The 22,856-nt window shown below is 31.8% G+C and overlaps 4 protein-coding genes and 1 non-coding gene across 7 annotated transcripts; 2 read left to right on the forward strand and 3 right to left on the reverse strand.

The window, feature by feature from the left end:
• Positions 1-1,812: 1,812 nt before the first annotated feature.
• Positions 1,813-5,697, reverse strand: LOC112751827 (BAHD acyltransferase DCR). Its single transcript, XM_025801104.3, has 2 exons — positions 5,166-5,697; positions 1,813-3,057 (listed from the first exon to the last, which is right to left on the reverse strand). The coding sequence occupies exons 1-2, from the start codon at positions 5,595-5,597 to the stop codon at positions 2,173-2,175; spliced, it is 1,317 nt and encodes a 438-aa protein (XP_025656889.1). The 5' UTR covers positions 5,598-5,697; the 3' UTR covers positions 1,813-2,172.
• Positions 5,698-12,162: 6,465 nt separating this feature from the next.
• Positions 12,163-12,279, reverse strand: LOC112753337 (U5 spliceosomal RNA). Its single transcript, XR_003177728.1, has one exon. It is a non-coding gene; the product is annotated as a U5 spliceosomal RNA (small nuclear RNA).
• Positions 12,280-13,886: 1,607 nt separating this feature from the next.
• LOC112751830 (uncharacterized) lies at positions 13,887-15,344 on the forward strand. The gene has a single exon (XM_025801109.3). The coding sequence runs from the start codon at positions 14,253-14,255 to the stop codon at positions 15,180-15,182; it is 930 nt and encodes a 309-aa protein (XP_025656894.1). The 5' UTR covers positions 13,887-14,252; the 3' UTR covers positions 15,183-15,344.
• Positions 15,345-16,242: 898 nt separating this feature from the next.
• LOC112751831 (N-alpha-acetyltransferase MAK3-like) lies at positions 16,243-18,213 on the reverse strand. Of its 2 annotated transcripts, none has more exons than XM_025801110.2 (2): positions 17,564-18,213; positions 16,243-17,063 (listed from the first exon to the last, which is right to left on the reverse strand). In XM_025801110.2, the coding sequence occupies exon 2, from the start codon at positions 17,006-17,008 to the stop codon at positions 16,406-16,408; it is 603 nt and encodes a 200-aa protein (XP_025656895.1). In that variant the 5' UTR covers positions 17,009-17,063; positions 17,564-18,213; the 3' UTR covers positions 16,243-16,405. The 2 variants fall into 2 exon arrangements, with proteins under 2 accessions (XP_025656895.1, XP_025656896.1); XM_025801111.2 differs by having other exon boundaries at positions 16,243-17,066.
• On the forward strand, positions 18,191-20,782 carry LOC112751828 (uncharacterized). Of its 2 annotated transcripts, none has more exons than XM_025801106.2 (3): positions 18,191-18,324; positions 19,033-19,756; positions 19,941-20,782. In XM_025801106.2, exons 2-3 carry the CDS (start codon positions 19,047-19,049, stop codon positions 20,674-20,676), a joined length of 1,446 nt encoding a protein of 481 aa, XP_025656891.1. In that variant the 5' UTR covers positions 18,191-18,324; positions 19,033-19,046; the 3' UTR covers positions 20,677-20,782. The 2 variants fall into 2 exon arrangements, with proteins under 2 accessions (XP_025656891.1, XP_025656890.1); XM_025801105.3 differs by having other exon boundaries at positions 18,233-18,361.
• Positions 20,783-22,856: the final 2,074 nt, after the last annotated feature.

Below are 22,856 nucleotides of genomic sequence, written 5' to 3' on the forward strand. Positions count from 1 at the left end.
TTTCTTAATCTCGTTGATAAAAAATGCTTTTCGTTTCAAGATGTGTGAAACTAGACAAATCTCATCAATCTCTATGGTATGAGTTCAAGAAAAGAGGAGAAAACAAGAAGGGAGAAAGAAATTGAAGGGAATAGAAATTCAGAGAAAAAATGTGAAAAAGTGTGATCGAAGTGATCGAAGAAAAGTGTGAAATATTAAGGAGAAGAAACGGAACAGAAAAAGTGATCAAAGTGATTGCAAGCGACAATCGCTCACCGCACCATGTTAAATTCATAGTTAGAAGACATTGAAAATGAAAGATAAACTTGAATTGAAGTTCTGAATGTGAAAATCCCACAAACCAGAAGAAGAGAGGGTGAAGTTGAGGGAACTAACAATCCTAGTTCTCACTCTATAAATCTGATGACTTTTTCACTAACAATTGATTATATAGTATATACTCTAAACTTGTAACTAACTATCTGTACTCACTCTTTATATATATATTAGTTATATTACCCAAGTGACATCTAATGAAAATAAGGTTATGGTTAATTATCCTACTATTGAATAAATTCGTTTTATATAAGAACAAGCAAAATTAGATCTCTCTTTTGGTCATTTTTTTTATTTTGATTTTTTCTTTTTATTTTTCTCCTTGTCTGTCCCATAATAAGAAGCTAATAACATAGAATTTTGTTCTCTAAACTGCATACATAAGAGAGATGTAAGACATCGTCTAATTCAAGCTCAATTATCAATCTAAGTGTAGGTAAGTGGCATGGTACTCTACAATTTATATACACATAATAACAATTTTTTTTTTTAATAAAATATGAATAATTGAGTAGATATCAGTTATGCGTTTTTCTTGGAAGTGATATGAATTTTTGTATTTTGTGGTCAGAATTTTTGATCTCAGTAATAAAAAATAAAAAATGAGCGATGATATCAGATATGAAGATTTGAAGAAAGGGTTGGACCAAGCTAGGATTTTTTTTTTTGTTTTTTTTGGTAATTGACCAAGCCAGGATTTAATTTTATGTTTTAATCCACAGAAAGCAAAAGCATACAATAGGCCCACAATTTGCATCTACAAGATTTCATGGTTAGATGTAAAAAAAAAAAAAAAAAAACTAACAACAACAACTAAGCTTCAACTGACCAAAACATAAAAATAAATAAATAAACTAAACAAAATAAATAATTAAGACTTCACCAACTATATAATTGCTTAATTATAAGATAACATGAATTTGATCACTTGACCCTAAAATTTCTCTTGTTCATATCTCATCCACACATATGATAGATCTATGTTTAGGTGTTGTCATGCATCTCGAGTTGTCAACCTTTTTTTTGAATCATATGTTCCCTCAACTTATAATACCTTACAACTTACAAGTGTTTGTGAAATTAAACCACTATTTAATGGCCACATGCACCGATTTGATGTCACTCATCCCCGAAACTAGAAACTAGATACTAGAAACTGCCGCATATATTTATTTAATCGATAATATTGGAAAGATAAAAAAAATCAAAATTTATTTTATTTAATATTTATTAATTATTGTTAGAATTAATGAATATTAAATAAGATAAATTTTAATTATTTTTGACTAATTTTTTTAGTTATTAAATATTTTTAGTATTTAATTTAATCCAACATTTTTCTCTGTTTGGTGATAGTACATACAAGTGAATCTATTATGAAGGGTTAGAGAAAATATGTGGTCTAATGTCTCATTTTTCTTTAGTTACCAAACATTTCTATTTTTCGTTAATAATACAATAAAGACCAAAAGTATTCAAATAAAAATGAAAACCACAGGAACTAATTACTTATTTTATATATGCATTCAATCAATAACCATAACCATAACCATAACAATAACCAATAATCATATCCATAACCATACATGGTTAATTACTAAGAACGAAAAACCCACAATCATAATAAAAATTGAAAATTACATGACATTAGTATAGATAATAACAAGGTAACTATTCATATAAAAACAATATTTTCATGCAAAAATATAGATAAGAATTGCATTAAATAATTTGACATATATATATGTCAATATCTTATCTATTATTTTTACCTGAAAACATGGATCTTCAAGTGAATAACTACCGAATAGCAATAATGACCTAATTTTAATTTATTGGAAAGAGAGAATGAAAATGTTAAACCTCAAGAAGGAAGTCTTTGTCTTTCTCCAAAATCTCCATAGCATGAGGGTCCAAAGTCAACTCAACATCAATGCTCCTACCACCACTCTTGCCGGGATACAAATAAATCATACCATCAAATTTGTTATTGGTTCCACTTCTCACATTTTCAGGCTTCCCCCATCCAAAATCAATGTCATAAACTTTAAACCTAGGAGAGCTTCCCACAGCCACACAATTCACTCCAGCATCCTTGAATTCAAAAATCTTTGGTGCACTCTCCCACTCTTTGTTTCTTTCATCAATTGCTTTAGCATTGTGGGCTTCAATTGCTTTTTGGATCAATGATGCACCGAATTGTGGTGGATGGGCCAACAGAAGCCCACCTGCTGTCACCGTGAATATGGCTTGGATAAGGTTTCCAAAATAGGCCTCTGGCATTGGTGGGTCGATCCGTTTTCTACAATCTACGAATACGGTAAAGACTGTGTAGTCTTCGGGCTTTAGGTTACGGGCCAGGGTTATGTGGCGCCAAACATGGGCCGAGAGAGCTTGGAATGTTGAGAATGCCTTTGAGCCGTCCGATGGTGGGTTTTCGTTGACCGTTGACTTGATCTTGTCGATGGCAGACTCGGAAAATTTGAAGATCTTTTCTCTTAATTTGGGCTTGGGCTTTTCCTCATTCTCGGATGGAAGCCCATTGGGCTCCGGCAATGAGAGGTCAAGCTTCACGCGGGTGTTTCGGGCCTTGGTCCGGTCAAGGAAGGGTGGGGCTACTGTTGATGGTGCGCCGCTGCAGATCTCGGCCCATGAACTCATGAATTGCCACGTGGAAGTCCCATCAAGGACTGCATGGTTGAAGGCACAGCCCATTGCAAGCCCATCTTTCAGTTTGGTCAGCTGTTCACAACACACAAAAAAAAAATCTCTTAAATATTTTCCACATAGATTAAGTACTTGTTTGGGCACTTATTTTGATAATGAAAAAAGATATTTTTATATTTTTTAGCGTGTTTGGCAAATTTTTAGTAGTAAAAGTAAAAGTACTAGGAAAATAAAAAAATATTTTTTTAGAAGCTGTAATTTACATATTTTTTTAAAAGATATTTTTCTCTTAAAAAAAGATATTTTTCATGTAATAAATAAAAAAAAAGTACTTTTATATTGTTATATCCAAACTTAATTGATAGATAAAAATATCTTTTTGCATGAGATACCCAAATATAAAATTACTTTTACTTTTTCATAAGATCTTTTAAAAAAAGATAATTCAAAAAAAGATATTTTCTTAAAAACTCATCCAAACAAGCTCTAAATTTAGTATAAAGGTAATTTCAAAATAGGGTAACATGGGGTGATTTTTCACCATGCCTTATCTTGAGAGCTTAAAACTTTCAATTTATTAGACTACCTACACCCTTACCTTTGTATTGAATGTGACATGGTTCTATTTATTACCACAATGAAAAGTTAGAGATAGCAAAGGCAATGGTCCCAAACTGACCCTTTAATTTATGAAAACATTTATCAAGATAAACTTAAAACCTGTACTTTGGGAAATAAGTATTTAAGCACTTATGATTAAGGGAGTTTCATTTCCATGTAATTGTATGTTATTATACACTCAAAAGTTGAAAAAAAAAAGTACTAATTTAAGAAAACATTTAGGAAGGTGTATTGTTACTAAATACTAATATTTTTTTTTTCATGCAAAAGCAGAGTCTCATGAATTGGTAATCATGAATATCACATGCAATGCAGCATGCAAGTCACTAAATGTGGTAGTTGAGTTCAGTTGCCTTGGATTGGGTCCATTAATATATCTGTTACTAGGACCATTCTAAAATTCAACTTAATGATTTGAACCAAATGAAAGGGAAGAAGAAGCCGTTTCCAGTTTCAACTCATTAATAATCCTATTAAATAGCCTACTCATTCTTGTTTTGACAACTTGCTAAGCTAAGTAGGATATAAGAGAGACTAACTAATTTGCATTATATAACTAAGTTAACCTACAATCTCATAACTAAAGTCTTAATCAATTTACCTTATAAGTTATAACATAAAACAAGTACATCTATCATCACCTTTTAAAAATGGTGTAAAATATGTGTATATTATGTTGCATTATGAAGCTATATCCAAATTAAATCCTTCTTTTAAAGACACATTTTAAAAATACATAAAGAAATATTTTACTAAAAATTATTTAAAAAAAATAATCCTTTTAACATTTTTAGTATATTAAATACATAAAAAATTAAAAAATAATATTATTATATTCTTAAAATATATCTTTATGACATAAGATAACTAAATTTATATAATATCTCATACAAATGATCTTACCCTACAAAGTTCATTCTGTTGAAATTAATATGACAATTATCCTCTTAAATCATAGTACCCTAATAAAAAATATTAAATAAAAATTTGAATTTAATTTTGATGCATTCTCAGTATAAAACTATTTTACATATGCATTCAATCACATAATGTCACATTAGCAAAAATAATTATCTTCCACCTTTCACGTTGACTGCGTGATATTAGCGTTTGGTAGAGAGATAGAGACTGAAAGACTGATACTGAGAGACAGAGACTTAGAGACAGAGACTGAAACAAATCTCAGTATTCTGTTTGGTGCAAAGTGGGAGACAGAAATTGAAACGAGAATGAAGCTTTAATTTAATTTGTACAAAGGGTAAAATTAGAATTAATTAATTGAAATAGGGTATTTTAGGTATAAAATGTTATTAAAATTTCAGTTTTCGTCTCTAAAAATTTCAGTCTCCTTTGTCCCCATTTTTTGGAGGTACTGAAATACTGAAATTTTAGGGATAGAGACAGAAATTTTAGTACCAGTCTCTGAGCCAACAAATATAATACTGAGTCTCAGTCTCCCGGTCTCTGTCCCACTACCTCAAAACAAACGTTAATGAATGTGATTGTAAGACTTTCTATCAGTGCATCAAAATCAAACTCTTAAGTTATAAGAAAAAAGTTACCTGAATTGCAAGCAAAGGCCTATGCATGCCTTCTAAATTCAAGATACCATTGTAAGGAACAAGTTCCATCAAGGAACTGCTACTCTCAGAAACAGCAAGATCTTCAACACCAACATCCTCAGCAACAGCCTCAGTTACTTCAACACCTTCCATTTCATCATCATATTCCACTCTGAAAACTCCTTCTTCATCTTTTCCTATCTTCCCTGCTAGCTGATGAAACTCCTCAAGAACCACACTTAGACCCTCTTTCACCTTCTCCACCATTCCTTTAAAGTCATTCCCTTTATAAAACAGCAGCTTCTGGTTGTAGTAAAATGCTAAGTATGGAAGATCAAAGGTCACAAGTTGATACTCTTTTCTTCCAATGTTCTTCTTTGCCTTCACATGGCTCTTACCTGTGATCTTCAGATTCAGAGACTCTGCTGCCATTTTTCACAATGATAAAAATAAATAAATAAATACAATTTGAAGTAACAATTTTATTTGATGTGTGTGTTGGAGTGAATTTTGATTTTTATAGACAGCTTGCATTTGAGTGATGTTGTTGGATAGCATTTATGGAATCCATGGAAGTGGTTGTGACCAATTAATGAGCCCTTTACTCTGTTAGCTTTGGTAGGAGGTAGTAATTTAATTTTTTCTTTTAAGTAAAAGTTTTAGAAATTGTTACATTTTTTTATGCCTAATGATGCCTAAAATCAAAGCATCTAAAACTATAAATCTATGTATGTAGGTCCATTTCATATGTCACACTTCAAATATGTACTTTGATCTTCAAATTTGGAAGTATGCATTTGCTCTGAGCACATGAACATGCTTCCCCAATTTTTTTGGAATTGGATTTTTAAAGGATAAATAAATGTTTTGTGTAGTGATAGTGACTTATATATTAAATTAGCACAATTTTTTTTATATTAAAAGAGTATAAACATTATACAAAATGAATAGATATAGTATAGAGCTTTTTAACTTAATGATAAGTGATCCATTCAATGCTATCAAATGTTAAAAGAATAAGCTTTATTACAACATATTTATTTAAACAAATTTGTGTCCGTTGGATAGATTAAAAAATAGAAAGAAAGAAAAGGAATATGGTTATAATGTTAGTTATTGTTGTGACTTGTGAGACTAATTATAAGGTCACAATACACATCCTCAAAGTCATTGTTATGTGATGACTTTCATGTTAACCTTTTAATGGTCCAGCTTAGATTGTAGATACTTGTCTTTTTTTGTATCATTCTTGCCGAATATTAAAACACGCCGTCTGTTCTGTTAAGGATCCTTTCAGCTATTTTATTAATTGAATTTAATTTTAATCTATTTTCAGTGTAAAGTAATTTTATATGTACATTCAATTATGTAATATTATATCAAAAAAATAATTATTTTTATATTAATCGTGTAAATAGTTATATAAAAAAACGAATGTAATTATACTACTGTATTAAATATTTTATGTTATCAGTGTATTAAAATTAAATTCTATTAATTTGTAGATGTTTACCGTCCATTTCCACAAGTCTAACATGTATATATCAATAATTTCCAACCTAATTTTCTCACTAATACTAATGGCTTAATAGATGTTTTCAGTTTTCTACATAAAGACATTTGAGAATAAGGTTTCACTGTGATGTTTTTTTTTTCCCTAACCCATCCTTAAATTGGTCTAAGTTTTTATGCATGCATGAGGGGGTTAAATAAGTCCCATAAATTTTTATTAATCATCATAATGTGTATCACATTTGTGCTCAAACTATTTTGTATCTATTGTCATATTTGACCTATACTAATGTAAATAGTTAAATTTTACATAAAATACAACAAAATTACGTCGTTTGTATAATGACAGATAAGATGAAAAAATGGTGTAAGATAAAAAAAAATGTAAATGACTATTTTAATTTAACAGAAGTTTAGAATATTAACTTGACTCATATATAAAATTTGTGAGATCAATTTAAATATATAGGGTGGATTTATTAAAGTTTTTACTTAAAATTGCGTTTAATAAAATTCCCTACTAGAAAAGTTATTTTTAACGGCTATTTATTTTGTTTTTTGTTACGGCCTGGCCCAAACAGCATATGGGCCGACCTGACTTGTGGATCACCCGACTCGAACGGTCGGGCTTGAGCTGTTCAACCTCCTACCTAGACACGCGTTCCTTACAGCTCCGTTACAGCTGTGTGGAGAAAGTTTCGAGGAAGTTGGGTCTACCTTTATGGGACCTACCTCCGACACGGTATATATGGGGAGGGTCCTACTCCTCCCCAAAGGTACGTCACATACAATTCTTTCACTTTTCGCCTGCACATTGGACTGACTAGAGCGTCGGATTGTCTTTGCAGGTGACACCCCCTCTCCACATAAAGAGCTCGGAAAGTCGGTTACCCCTCCTTCGACACAGCAACGCGGAACCAGGCGATCCCCCCTCTCATCGACCGAAGTACCAACCCGAACCGTTCGGTACCCGACCTACCGAACACTTTTAGTGGTAATAAAAATCATCATTAATAATTTACTGGCAATTAGACATTAGCGCTAAAAAGTTTCAGCAGTAATTATACAATTGTCGGTAAAACTTTTTTATTGGTTGCAAAAAAATAGAATAAAACCTAAATCAGCCCCTGACAATTACCTCGAAAGACAACGAGGTCCCTGACAAAAAAAAAATCCCAACCCGGCCCCTGACAAAAAAAAAACCCAACCCGGCCCTGACAATTACTTCGAAAGGACAACGAGGCCCCTGTGCCAAAAAATATCAATGTTATTTTTTTTGGCACAGGGGCTAATCAGTCCCAAAAAAATTATCAGGGGCCGGATTGGGTGTTTTTTTTTCTTGAGGGCTTCGTTGTCCTTTCGAAATAATTGTCAGGGGCCGGATGGGGTATTCACTCCAAAAAAATATAATTGCTATCATAATATACAGTAATAATGACAAATATATAATTGATACAAAAACATTAGTTAAATAAGATGTATAATAGTTATTATGTTATTGCTACTAAAGTTTGTCAATAAAAATAATTTTTGTTGTAGTAATTGCTTTTAATATTTAAAATATTTTTAAATAATTTTAAATATAATAAAAAAAATAAAAATAAATAATATAAATATTCATTAATATATAAAATTATATTAAATTTTTTATTTTAAAAAATATCTTTATAAATATTTAAAAAAACACTCTTAATGTTTCAAAACTAAGAACATAAATAATTCTCTAAAATTTTACCAAACCAAAATATACTCTTATTTAATTTTTTGTTATTTTGGCAAAATAAGTAGTAGATAGCAAATCCATTGAAGATTTTATAAGACCCCTGATCACAAGTTAAATAAATCTGCTTATATTAATGGTTTTACATAAATTGTCAACTGGCAAAGGCAATTCCTCTCTTACTCCATATTTGTGTCAAAGTTTTTCAAAATCCATAATAAGATAAAATTGGACTCCATATCTATAAAAAATTAATGAGCCGAGATTAGAGGTACATATATGCCAGGTAGCTACTATTATTTTAGCTTAGGTCCAGACAATCAAGCTAGTTAATTATTTTTCTTAGGGGTAATCAAAGGCTAATATATATATATATATATATATATATATATATATAGTAGCATTAGAATTTTGGAATACGTAATTTAAAAGAATATGTCTTGTTAGATCAACAAGAAAATCAAGCCATTAAGGATTAATCAATTGCCTTTTTCAATTTTCCGTAAAAACGAAAAGCTTATGTTGGAAATATATCGAATTATTAGTTCGTCATCTCAACATGTCACACTAAGATTATTATATTCTTGAACATTTCACTCAGTTAACAATTTTACTACCTTATATCAACCAAACATACTTTTAGTGAACAGTAATAATGTTGCTGGTTTTCAATTTATTGTGTTGCAGAGCAGTTATTCATAGGTAGGTACAGTTTCTTCAAAACTCCAATTAATTTGCTTGCCATATTGTCAATTCAATTTGAGAACCAGGACAATAGATTATTTATTTATTTATTTATGATATATTATTCTTATTTACACATCACTACATTCAATGAAATAAAAGATCAGCTAAAATAACCTAATAATACATGAGAAATTTTTGAAGACAAATAATTTTAATATTTATTATTATTATTTATTTGACTAATACAAATACTAAATTCTCATTTTATTAATTTATGACGTAGATGTAAACTATATTGATTAAGGTATAAATTGTATTGATTTATGTGTGTAAAATTATAATAAATATAAATATAAGTACAAATTATATATTTTTTGTATTCTGTGTAAAATGTATGTAAATATGGGTACAAATTATTATTGACTAAGTGCTAATAAAAAATAATAATATTTGTTGACCATATAACATTGTTCATAATACATATATAATATGATTTTGCTAGAAAACTATTTAAGAAGATAGTCAATTAGAATCAATTAGTTGAAAAATAAAAGATCTATTATATATAAAAAAAAATATCTCTCATTATTCTAATTTTTCGAATTTTAAAATTAAATAATTAATTTAAATCCTAAACTTTTTCATATATATATTAGAATTTCAAAATTAAATAATTAATTTGAATCCTAAACTTTTTCATATATATATGTATCAGTAGATTTGAATTTTATATAAAAGTGTGTTCTTAATCAATAAATTATTATACATGCAAGATAAGATTCAACCTTCTAATACTTATCAAAGCAGATAAGAGAATTGAGCATTCGATTCAACCAAATTGGTTTGCATTGTATTTTTCATTTCCAGTTTTTTTTTTTTTTTTTTTTTTTTTTTTGGGACATATATATCCAGGTTACATATATATGCAGGGTTACTTCTAAATATCATTAAACATATATTGGCCTATGTGTTCTCCCACATGCATGCAAGCTGTTCCACCACGTGCCACAATTAAGACAACTCAAACCAACTCTTATTAACTCCTCATTTAATTTCTACTTTCTACAACCAATTAACTTTGGTGAAAATTATTCATGTAACTCAAAATAAAGGCCAAAATGAAATCATTGATACTTGCATGGATAGACAAAAATTTCATGGTGGTCATTTTAATAATTTGAAGTACAATTTATTAACTTTTGTGATATTTGATTAAAAAAATATAATGTAGTGGATGTACTTTCAATTGTGTACCTTGTACCTACCTAATTGTGACGGCAAATAATTGGGGTTGTACTACATAACTTGAAAGATTGAGCTTACTACTACTGGGTTTGAAAGACCGTAATTAATTAATTAGTCTGACTGTAATTATATTTGTATGAAATATTGAAAATAGTCTCATCAGTCTTGGCAACCATGTTTTTAATGTCTAACCACTAAAGCAGCATTATTGTATTGGTATTAAAGGAAATAAACTTGTTATAGTTTTGGAAAATTTTCAAATATACCGTGATACCGGTGTTTCAGTTATTTTTAACCGTTGATCTTAATTATAAAATATATATATAATATATATAATTAAGATCAACGGTTAAAAATTACTGATACACCAGTATAACGGTACACTTGAAAATCTTCCGTTTTGTTTTATGCTAGTGTTTAATGCAATTATCATGCCAGTAAAGTTGGCATGTCAAGGTAGCGTTTGATGGAGAGACAGAGACAAAAAGACTGAGATTGAGAGACACAGACTAAGAGATAGAGATTGAAATAAATTTTAGTATTCTGTTTGGTGCAAAATGGGAGACAGAAATTGAAATAAGAATGAAACTCTAATTTAATTTGTACAAAAGATAAAATTGGAATTAATTAATTAAAATGAGAGTATTTTAGGTATAAAATGTTACTAAAGTTTCAGTCTCCATCTCTAAAAATTTTAGTCCCATGTGTTCCCACTTTTTTGAGGTACTGAAATATTGAAATTTTGAAGACAGAGACATAAATTTTAGTACGAGTCACTGAACCAACAAACATGATACTAAGTCTCAGTTTTTCGGTCTCTATCTCAATACCTCAAAACAAACACTAGTTTAAAGACATTTCAGCATTATTTCAAGACAGAGACACAACTTTTTTTTTTTCCCGATCATTTGTACAAAATTTGACCCAAACTCAAAGAAAAGAATTCAATAATTCGTGATCCATCCCTTTTAACAATGTTATCAAAGATAGACCACAAATCACTTCTAAACCGGAAAAAAAAAAGGTCAAGAGATCTATATAAACTCTCTATTATCATATTATCCTGTGTTCTATATTAGATCTTTGCTTAGTTCCTCCATTGATTGATGTGCTGAAATTCCTTCTCATTAGCATTGAACATCAATGTAATTGTCATTTGCTATGAAAAAGTTCCCCTTTTTTAGTTTTTTTTTTTAAATAAAATAATTATTCAGAAGAACAGTACCTTAAGTCCTTAACACATCTTTCTTTTGGTCTTAACAAGATTTAGAAGTAACAAAAATATAAGCATGAATATATTTAATCCAATCATGCATTATATTATTTTCATTAATATAAATTATATTTCTAAAAACAATCTTTTTTTTTTAGTCATGTACTGTTCAGTTATTGTCTTTCTTTTTGTTTGGCCTAAAGTTTTGTTCTGAAGTTTTTGTCCCCCTCGGTTCTCAATTTGGGCCCCAATCTAATGGGTTTTGCAGTTCCAATAACTAGTTTTTGACAATTTATTTGTGGGTTTCCACTCTTCCTACAAGGCTATAAAAACATTTACTCTCGAGTCCCTTTTAAAAAAAATAAATGTATTCACTTGTTAGCCCAAAAAATATAGCTCAATGTTGGCCATTTTCGCTAAAAAGTACAAATAAAAAATTAATTTTGAAAAATATAAATAAATTTTTCATTAAGTAAAAATAATAAAAAACATTTTTGCATTTTCACCTACTCAGAACTCAATTTTAAAACCAATTTATTGTTTTCTAATTAATTAGACATAGCTAAACATAAATTATACATATAAGAAAGGAAATTAACATTTTAACTAGTATTGTTGTAGAACTCTTCAAAGAAGAGTTCTCCCAAAAATTGGCGTATGCCGCATTTAGTGGCGAACACACGGTATTCTTTAGTAAAAGGCGAAAGAATAGTTCGCTCTGTGTTCACCACACGGCTCCGTGAGTTTAAGTGTCACTTGTCGCTTATATTTATAGTCTTTACACTTTGTTTCTTTCTCACTTCTACACGATGTGGTCTTCTTTGTGCTTCTTATGGTAGAGTTCTCAAAATTTGGTACTGTCTCTATACTAGGTTAATGTTTGGCCTAACTTCCATGGTCATTGAACTAGAAACTTTTTAGATGTTCATAGATTATAATTCATAGTAAAGTTACAAATGAACAAATAAATTTTTGTTTATGGAGCGTGGTTTTTTACCTTCAAAAGAGTGGGAAGAAAACCAAAATAAACAATCTTTGCTTGGTTAAAAAGTGCAATTATTCACTTATTAACATTGTACATGTGCAAACATAAACCAGAAAAGATGTCTAAACATGGACTAAACTCAATTATAAAATACCATAACTGCATTTTACAGATTAACCATCTTCTTAGTTCTTAATCTAAATCCAAAATATGATACACTCTCATTGCAACACATGAATGCCCAATAGTATGCACTCGTAGAAATGAGCTCAAAATTTAGGTATGTACCTGACATAACTATGTATAGAACTAAACTGCCTCTTTATTATTATCGAATTGCTTAACTTAAAATAACTAAAAAAATTTATAATCACACACCAATCTTTTTGGGAGTTTTAACATTTTTTGTTTGTAATATATTAGTATTTAACAAAGGTATATTACTCAAATGTTAAATCAATGGAAAAACTTAATAAAAATAAATGGATTGATGACATCACAATCACAATGGCTATGTTTATTAATTTTGGCGTGATGCTTTGCCAGAAAAGAACATAAGGATGCATCATCATGCCCGTGTTTTCTCCGTGTGGCAATGCTTAAATGCGTGATGAGCAAAGCCTAATCCAAGTATCTTATTATTCCTTCTCTGACTTCGCTAAAGCAGGCACCCAAGGTCACTGAAAAAAAAATTACATGGTTTGATAATTTCGAAAAGCTAAGATCCCTTTTTTCAAATTATACCAAAGTTTAGTGCAAATTATCCTATGCGAGTATGCATGATATTGATAAGATAAGATATAACCTTTCTATTTTAAGGGTAATTCATGCAAACAAATTATTCAAGGATCAAAATTATATTAATGTCTTAAAGTGAATTAGTTTACATGTATATTCTAAAATAAAATTATATAAATCAAAATAATTAAACTCGATCTATACATTTTTAATATTGATTTAATTTACATTACAGCGAAAGCACATTATTAATCGAATCAACGATTTACTATTTATATAAATTAAATTCTCCTACTTAAATTCAAATAAAATATCAAAAAGTTAAAACGAATAAAGATAGAAATCAAATAATTTAAAATGAAATAATATATTTTAAAATGTTGCTGTTTTTTAAAAATATTTCATCCAATGATTTTATATATGTCATTTGCCTCAACTATTAGTTACTACTTCTAGAACGATTCCATGTTTTGTTTTCAAAGTGAAGCCCAAACCGGCACAAAATATTATTCAAAACCTTAATTTCGAAGCAACCACTCTCCTCTATTATTCCCCACCCAAGATGTTCTTTACCCCCGCTACACCCTACCCCTGCTGGCTTAAGCGTATGAAAATTATCACATTACCAACCAACTTTATCAAAATAAGTTTTAATAATTTATATCCAAATTGACCTTGATTTTCAACATTTAATTTCAATTTTGTCCTTGCAAAATCAATTTCATCCTACATCAAAAAATTCTAAATAATAGCAGTAGGTAACACCCGTTAATTAAACGTACTGTTATTCTTACGTTAACTATACGTTATAACACAAAGTCACAAATTACATTAAAGTTATCCAAAGGAAAAAAAGGGATAAAGTTGTGATTTGTTAAAGGCGTCCTTGGCAATTCCGTTATTCTAACAAAAACCAAGGACCTAAAAACAAACACCAAAAGCCTCCACCTTCCACTTCACCATATAAAAACCCGCACATCCCACATTATGTTTCGTAAAAAAAAATCCTCTCTACTCTTGCAACTACCACTCTCAACGATGGGTTCTCGCTACGAAATCGAAGTGAAGCTGGAATCAGCCCGCGGGCTCAAGAACGTGAACTGGCGCTACGGGCCCAACAGGCCCTACGCCGTGGTATGGGTCGACCCAAGCAACAAGACGTCGACACGTGTCGACGAAGAAGGAGACACCGATCCCAACTGGGACGAAACCCTCGTCATTCCGCTTCCACCAGAGCCACTGGAGAACCTCACGCTTCACGTGGACGTCGTCCACGCTGGCAGGGAAGAAGACACCAAGCCACTAATCGGCTCGGCTCGGCTCAAATTAGCCGAGGTTCTAGACGACGTCGGATTCGGCGTTCCATTAAGCAGAACTCTCAAACTGAAACGACCCTCCGGAAGGCCACACGGAAAGGTTAACGTTAACGTTACTGTTAGAGAGCCACGCTATCGTGCGCCGGATCCATACAATGCTCCACCTTACGGCGTTCCACCTCCAGGGTCCAGGGATTACTCTCCTGCGCCGGGATCGGGGTACGGTTACTCTTACGGTGGTGCTCCGCCGGTGCAGGGGTCGTATTATTCGAATCCACCGGCGGGGTATCCGTACGGCGGGGGATACGGTGGAGCTCCTCCTCAGCCGGCGGCGTATGGTGAGGGAGGGTACGGTGGTTACGGCGGGTATGGATCGGGGGCTCCGTCATCGGCGCCGGTGGTAGTGGAGGAGAAGAAGAAGAGTAAGTTTGGTGGGATGGGGACGGGTTTGGCGGTTGGAGCGTTAGCTGGTGCGGTTGGTGGAATAGCCCTTGTGGAAGGTGCTGAATATTTGGAGGATAAGATTGCTGATGATGCTGCTGAGAAGGTTGAGGATGATCTTGGCTACGATGATGGTGGTTACGACGGTGATGATTTCTAGAACCAAGAAAGAAACGAAAAACGACGGCGGCTTACTCCAACTTGTCAACTTTTTTTTTCTATTTTTATGGGGAAAAAAAGAAAAAGAAAAATAAGTGGCTTCTTTTTAATTGTTTGAAGTTGACTTGTTAAATGGAAAATGATAAATTGTGTTCAGCGAAATCTAATAGTTCTATTCTGTATTTTTGGTTTTATCTTATATGTTAATAGAGGTCATTATGGATTTTGGAGGAATTTACAAGAAGGATCTTGGGTATTTCAGATGAGAGGCGTAGAGCACAATTTAATGTTTTAAAGGCATAATTGTTGTCAAATGTCAAGTAGGGCCAGACCCAAATGTTACTTCTATATGACGGAGATATGTAGCATAAAGATAATAAAGGAAATGAAAGTATGAAACAGATAAGATAATGTTAGTATGGCGTATTATCTCTAGAATATGCTCCCATTGGCAACTGGCTACTTGAAGAAGAATCCAAGGTTTTCTATATTAATTTAAGATATTTTTCTTAGAAGATAAAGCATGACTTGGTGCAACTTTCCACGACGTTATAAACATAGTTAACAAAGCTTAATGTAGGTGTTGGATGGATGAGGAAAAAGTCATTCTTTCAAGATTTGGTAGGTAATTAAGGAACATTGTGATCAATACAAATTACAGAGCAAAGGATTCTGTCCTTGGCCTTCAACTAAAAGAGACAATATCTGCAAACACTTATTTAATTTATTTGTTGCTGTTGGATAACACTCTCAAACATCTGCGTATATATTGGCCTTGCAAAATATATATATATTTGTTCAACAGATATGTCCTCTTAAATATTTGCTTAATACAAAATCAAGAGGTAGAACATGAAGTATATGACTTTGAGTGAGATTGATACTAAACCTCGCATGAGTGCATCGTTGAAGTGGTAAGTTCCTATATTCAATGCAGAAAATAAAGGCTTTGATAATCAATTTGTTCTAAGTTTCACAACAAAAGGCATCCCACAGGGTATTATTTAACAGAATATAGCATAATTTTATAGTTTTTTCTTTTACCATATTCATATATTGTATAATCACTAATACTAATAGCATTATATTAATCATCATTACATGGTAATATAAGTAGAGTTGAGCCAACAAAAAATCTTGGTATCTAATTAATTCTACATCAATATGCTCAAGAAGGGTTTATGATTCTTTACAAACACTCAAACAGGCATTGAAGGAATCAAATCATTGTTCAAATGCTGAATTATCATGATCACTTGGTACATGACTACTACCATATTTATCTGCCATCACAGGCAGAGATGGGTGCAGCTCCGGCCGAGGGAATCGCAGTTTGAGCCGGAAAGCATCCACTCCGTTCAAATAATAATGAAAGAGCCTCTTAGCCCTAATAAAGCCAAGGCGACCATAGAGTGCCAATGCTCCTTTGTTTGTAACTTCTGATTCCAGAGTAACTTCTTCACAACCAGATTCCATCATCACCTTAATAGACCTAGTAACAAGTTCTGTAGCAATGCCTTTTCCTCTATAGGGCTTTATCACAACCAACATGGCAATGTATCCTCTGGAAACGTTTCGATGGTCGCCCATCTTACAAACCACCGTGCCGACACATTTACCCTTGTGGAATGCCAAGAAAGAGAGCTGAGGCCAGAGATAGACAAAGTAACGATACGTGAATATAGAGTAAGGCTCGCTGAGTTCTTGGTCGACTAGGTTCATGATAAGGGGGAGGTGGTGCTCGCCACCATAACTAACATACTCGATCTCCGATGCATCACAATCCACTTTCTTGATTTCTAAGTCTTCTTTGGTGCTTGTTTCCATGGTGTCTCTTCTTTGTCCTCCTTGTTTTCGTCTTGACTATTATTGCTTTGATATTCTTCTTGCATTGGAAGACAATTGTAACATTTAGAGCTAAACCCTTGAATTAACTCTTCAAATGCGTGAAACATCGATTTTATTCAAGATCCATGACATCAATTTAGTAATCAAAAGATTAAGTTTCGTTTAAAAGATTCCAAACATCTTTGAACAAATTCTTTTTAGGTTGACGTTAACTAACAAGCTTATCATGAAAGTTTTCAAACAATTAATAGCGTCGATTTTTTATTAAAATCAAATGAAGCATAAAAAGATCCAATAATAAATCACAAACAATATGCCACAGAATAAATCATAGAACAAGACTTCAATGATGGATATACTTTTCATGATACAAGCAGTAGAAGTAAACCAGTTCTCAGAAAAAGATTAGAGCTACCTAAAATCCAGCTGAAATTGGAACTAAAAATAAAATATAACTAAAATTGAACAAATTTCAATAATGAAGATTAGAAGTACCATACAGAGAAGCAAAAATGAAAAATTAAGAAAAAAAACCTGGACAAATCAACGAAGGAAGAAGCAACGATGTTATATGTGGATCAGCAACCGATTACCGGCGAAGAAACCACTACGGTGATCGGCGATGAGGCAGCGTGCGAGATGCGAGGTCTCTGAAGCAAGGGAGGGGTGTGCAGTGCAGGCAGTCAGTCACTTGAGGGAGATAAACCGTAAGAACGGACAAAAAAAAGTTAAATGGTTCATGGGCTGGCCCACTTATGCAAACAAAAAACGACCCATTCGAAAAAAAAAAAAAGCTTTTCTTCTAATTTTTTAAGCAACGCGTGGAGGGCGCGGCAGAGGAAGCCAGCTTCCAGAGGCAAAAACGGAACGGACATATCGTTCAGAAGACGATGACGGCGGAAGTTCAAGGTCGTCCTCCTTGGCGTAGCGACGGCATTGTTCCGCAACTAATGATCTGTAATGCAGCTAGAAGAACCGGATTGGGGGTGGAAAAGCGAGATCTCTGCCAAATCGAACAAGAGGCAATGGGGCAGAACTTCAATCCGCGAAGAAAAAGGCCTTCAATCGTACTCTTAGGCGGGGAGTGGCAGCTGGCGATCTCACATGCATCGGCGACGAAGGTTTGGTGGTGGGAACACCGTGACTGATAGCAAAAAAGGAATCTGATCGAAGAAGGGAGCGGAGATGCCGCGTGCTTCAGAGGGATAGTTACGGCGGTGGTGATCTGGCGATGTTTTGACGCTGATGGTGGGTGACAGCAGCTGTTTGGCGGCATTGGAATCGGCAGCATCAAGGTAGGAGAAGGATCTGCTCAGAAGGGGTGGTATACTGGTACGTGAGCGGGGTAGGACCGTAGGAGAGTATGGGTGGGTCGGGTTCAGGGGCGGGTTTCTGGACGGATTGGGTTCTTTTCTTGCTGGGCTGAGCCCATGACCAAAATTTTTTTTTTAAATATTCTATTTCATAAACTAAATTAGGTTAAATTTTTAACTAAATAAAACTATTGGCACACCATCACCGCCACCAACAATATTATTGCTACAATTATCATCCTAATATATAATAAGCATAATAATTTAGAATCAAAATAAAATCTTTATTTCATAGCCATGATTTTCAAATAAAGATATCTTTAATTCATATTTCAGTTAGGATATAATATATTATAGAGTGTATACATTTTTAAATTGTAATATCACTTTTTCCACGAAATTTTGAATTTAAATTTATTTACTAGTTTTCTACATTAACTTCGAATAAAATAAATATGATCTGCATATCTCCAAAATTTCAGATAAGATTTATTTTATTCAAAAATTGATCACAGAAAAGATTATGTTACTACCTTTAATAGCGATTTGAAATTTAAATAAAAAAAGTTTGAAGTATTTTACTGAAATCCAACTTATTTAATAATATCAACTCCCAAAATTTTTTCAATTAGATATAATTGGAAATAAAAGTAAACCACAGTTTCTCTTTTTCTCTTCTCTCCTCCTCAGTGTTTGTTGTGATTATGGCAACAATGGTGGAGGAAAACACCGGCAATGCTGCATCTCAATGGGCAATTCTTGGCGATGATATATTGAATATGATCACAGATAGGTTTGATGATATCTATGACTATGCTCGATTTGGTGCAGTGTGCAAACCTTGGCTCTCTTTTTCACATAGATTTTACAAGCGCAAACACCATCTTTTCCGCGCAAATCATCAACTTCCTCTGCTGGTGGTTCCTATGGAAGGCCATCAAGAAATTCGTGGTTTGTACAACATAGCCAAAGATACTCTCTGCAATCAAATTCAACTCAACCTTCCTTACAAAAGATGCTGTGGATCTTCTCATGGATGGTTGTTCTTCGTAGATAACAAATCGCCGCAAATACAACTGGTTCTTATAAACCCGTTTGCAAGCGAATCGGAAAATTCCATGATCAAACTGCCGCCAATTCAGTGCGATAATGGTGACCGAGTGATGTACATGGACGAGTATGGTGTCAACAAAGCCGTTCTTTCCAAGGACCCGAATGATTTCCCGAATGATTTTGAAGTGATTGCAATCTATGGCGGCATTCAAAAATTGGCACATTACAAATCAGGTAACAATTTCTGGAGCTATCCAAAACCAAGCAAACACATACGATCCTTTGCGGATGTTATCTTTCACAAGGGTATGGCATACGCCGTGAGTTCCTACAGCTGGATCGTCAGAATTTATCGAAAAAGGTATTATTAAACACTATTAGAATATTAGATGTTTAAGGATTTATGATATAGTCATTTGTTAGTAACTTAGCATTTTTTATATAGTCCAATAATATTTTTATAAATATTTTGTATCTTCTTGTTAAATACAATCTCAATACACAAGAAATAGTTTTTTCTCTCTTTTACTTTTTTTTTTTTACAGGTATAAGCAAAGTCCCGGTGGTAATAATTCCTCTCCTTGTTATCTCCGATTTAAGACCATAAACGAAAGGCTTCCGCAATCTGTGTGCAACTATTCTGGCAATGCTTATCTTGTGGAAACTTCCATGGGAGAGTTGCTACATGTTCGAAGAGACTACATTACTCTGGAAGCGAGAATCGCCAAGGATGCCGAGTTGGAAGAACAGATGAAAAGATCTCGAGCAGAATATGAAGCTAGAACGCAAGAAGAGCATGACCGACTAAGGGAGGAGATAAACAAGGCTATAGAGGAGCTTGAACGTGAAATTGAAAACCGAAAAGTAAAAGAGTATTCTGAACCTGACCTAAGCAAGGATCTAGAGGAGGAGTTACATAAATATGATAAACCCCACTTGAGTGTGAATTTTACGGTGTTTAAACTAAATTTTCCGTCATCAAGGGGACAGAAGAGTATGGAAACATTGAATGGTGAAATCTTGTTCGTAGGAGACAACAATTCTGTTTCGGTGCCAAGTTCAAGGTGTCCTACGCTTATTCCAAATTCAATATATTATACGGATGATTTCATAGGTATTTACTTTCATAACCTTGCATTTGGTTCGTGTGACACTGGAGTGTTCAATCTAGAGAATAAAAGCTTTGGTAAACACTTTGTTCCAAACTTCTCGGCAAAAGGCATGCCCCCACCAATTTTCATTATGCCCCGCTATAGATCCAATGCTATAAGAATTGTTTAGATCATTAATTTTATGATGAAATTTATATAATTTACTTGCTAGTTAGAAACCATGGTTTTTTTAGTTGGTTAATTTGTTTGATCATAATTAAACTTGATGATGCGATGCCAGAGTAGTCCATTCTACGATGTTCTATATTGTTTTGGCTTAATATAATGGTACATTCTTTTGGTGCTTATTTTTTAGCCGCTATGGGAAGGAAATCAACCCACTTTTTTTTCTTATAGTTTTATTGAGTGGTTAATAATTAAACTACTATAACTATTGAGTTCATTTTTCAACTAGAATCTATCAATAAAAATATAAAGCATCTATTATAAATCAGTCATTAAATCAGAAAAACTATTTTAACAAATTTAATTTACAATACTTTTAAACGCAGAAAATTTTATTTAGATCAAACAAAATTTCACAATGAACAAAAGTGGTTTCTACTAGCCTTCTATTATTGTAATATTTTTCTTTGATAATTTTATGTTAAATATGGAGAAATTGAAAGGCAAAAAAGCTATTTTTTGGGATCAAAATCTACCTCAGCAAAGTATTTAAAAAAAAAACGGACACATGCCTCAACGGGAGAAAAAATACCATGGAAGTTTTTTTTTTTTTGTAGTTAGATTGTACACTAACAAATAAAATTGGAAGTAATCCAAATTGGCTCATGAATAACTAGATAAGTTGATTTCCAAAAAAAAAAATAAATGGATAAGTTGAGTCCGAAAATTTATATATTACATGGATCAAGTTTAAACTTATTAAGCTTAGTTTATTTTTGGCTCAAATTTTCACACACTATATTGAATTTCTAAATCTTTTTTGGTGTCTTTTTTTTTCTTTGGTGTCTGTTGAATTACTAAATTACATAAGTTATGTTTAAGTTAGCGTTCACATATTTTGATCTTTGAAAAAAGAATCATTTGCTTCAATTATATTATTTATATACTAATATTAATTATTAAATTAGTTATTCATATAAAAAATACATTAAATATATTAGTTAATAGATTAATATTTTAACATTTTTTTTTCTCTTTTTCACATTAATTAAAGTTTTGGTTTTTTTTATTATATATAATTAATATTTTTATATATAAATTATAATATATAAAAATTATATTTATGCTATTTTACTATTAATTATTCACTTCCAATATTTATGTCCATTATTAAACTCATGTTATTTGCATGAAATTTATAAAAGGTAGTTAGAAAACAATAGAGTTATGAATTTTTCGTTGGTTATTAAATGTGATTCATGTTACCTACTAACTCATGAATTTAATGTTTTAAATTAAATTTTTTACATGTGAATTTTGATGATGAAATATTTGCAATATTAGTTGTTAAATAATATTTATACAAATTTAAATGCACATTTTAGATATTACATTTTCATATCATTTATAAGTAGTATATATATTAAGCTTATAATTTTACATTTCAACCTCACCTATTAATAACTATAGAATTATATCATTTATTAACATCTTATTGTATTTGTATTAACAGAAAATGTCTACTGTGAGATTGAATAGGTATAAATATAATAATGATCAAAATAAAGAAGAGGGAGAGAAAGATGAAGATGAATATGAACAGAATAAAAAGAAGACTAATAAAAAAAAGAGTAAACAAGATAAGAAAAGAGAGAAAGAAGAAGAAAAAGAAAGAAATGAAAGATTTAGTCAAGAGACAGGAAGAAGAGATTTTGATGGGTTTTGTAATTTATGCAACACCCGTTGTGATAATGATCAAGGTCTTAGAGATCATCAATCAAGGGTTCATCGTGAAATGGAGCATGTATGTACTTCCTGTGGAAGAAGGTTTTCAAATAAAGTAGATCTTGAAGAGCATTACAGCAACAATGGTTACAGAAAACATCATGATTAATGGATTAAAAACTAATTAGTAGTTTAATTTAGTAAGGAGAATAAAATAAGAGAGTTTATTAATTATTATGACTAAGTAGTTTTTATAGTATGTTTTGAGTCGGCTTAAGTGCCTCCCAGAGTTTCGGCCTTTGTATGGGGATATAAATAGTGTCGGCCACCAAAAAGATTTTTATATTTTAATGTTATGTTTCAAGTTATTTTAATAATATATTAATTAATGTTTTCATTTTTTTCTTTTTTTTTATTATATATTTTTTCAGAATCTCTAATTTCAAAATTGTTAATTCA

This window comes from Arachis hypogaea, chromosome 15 (assembly GCF_003086295.3).
Source record: "Arachis hypogaea cultivar Tifrunner chromosome 15, arahy.Tifrunner.gnm2.J5K5, whole genome shotgun sequence".
Lineage (NCBI taxonomy): Eukaryota > Viridiplantae > Streptophyta > Magnoliopsida > Fabales > Fabaceae > Arachis > Arachis hypogaea.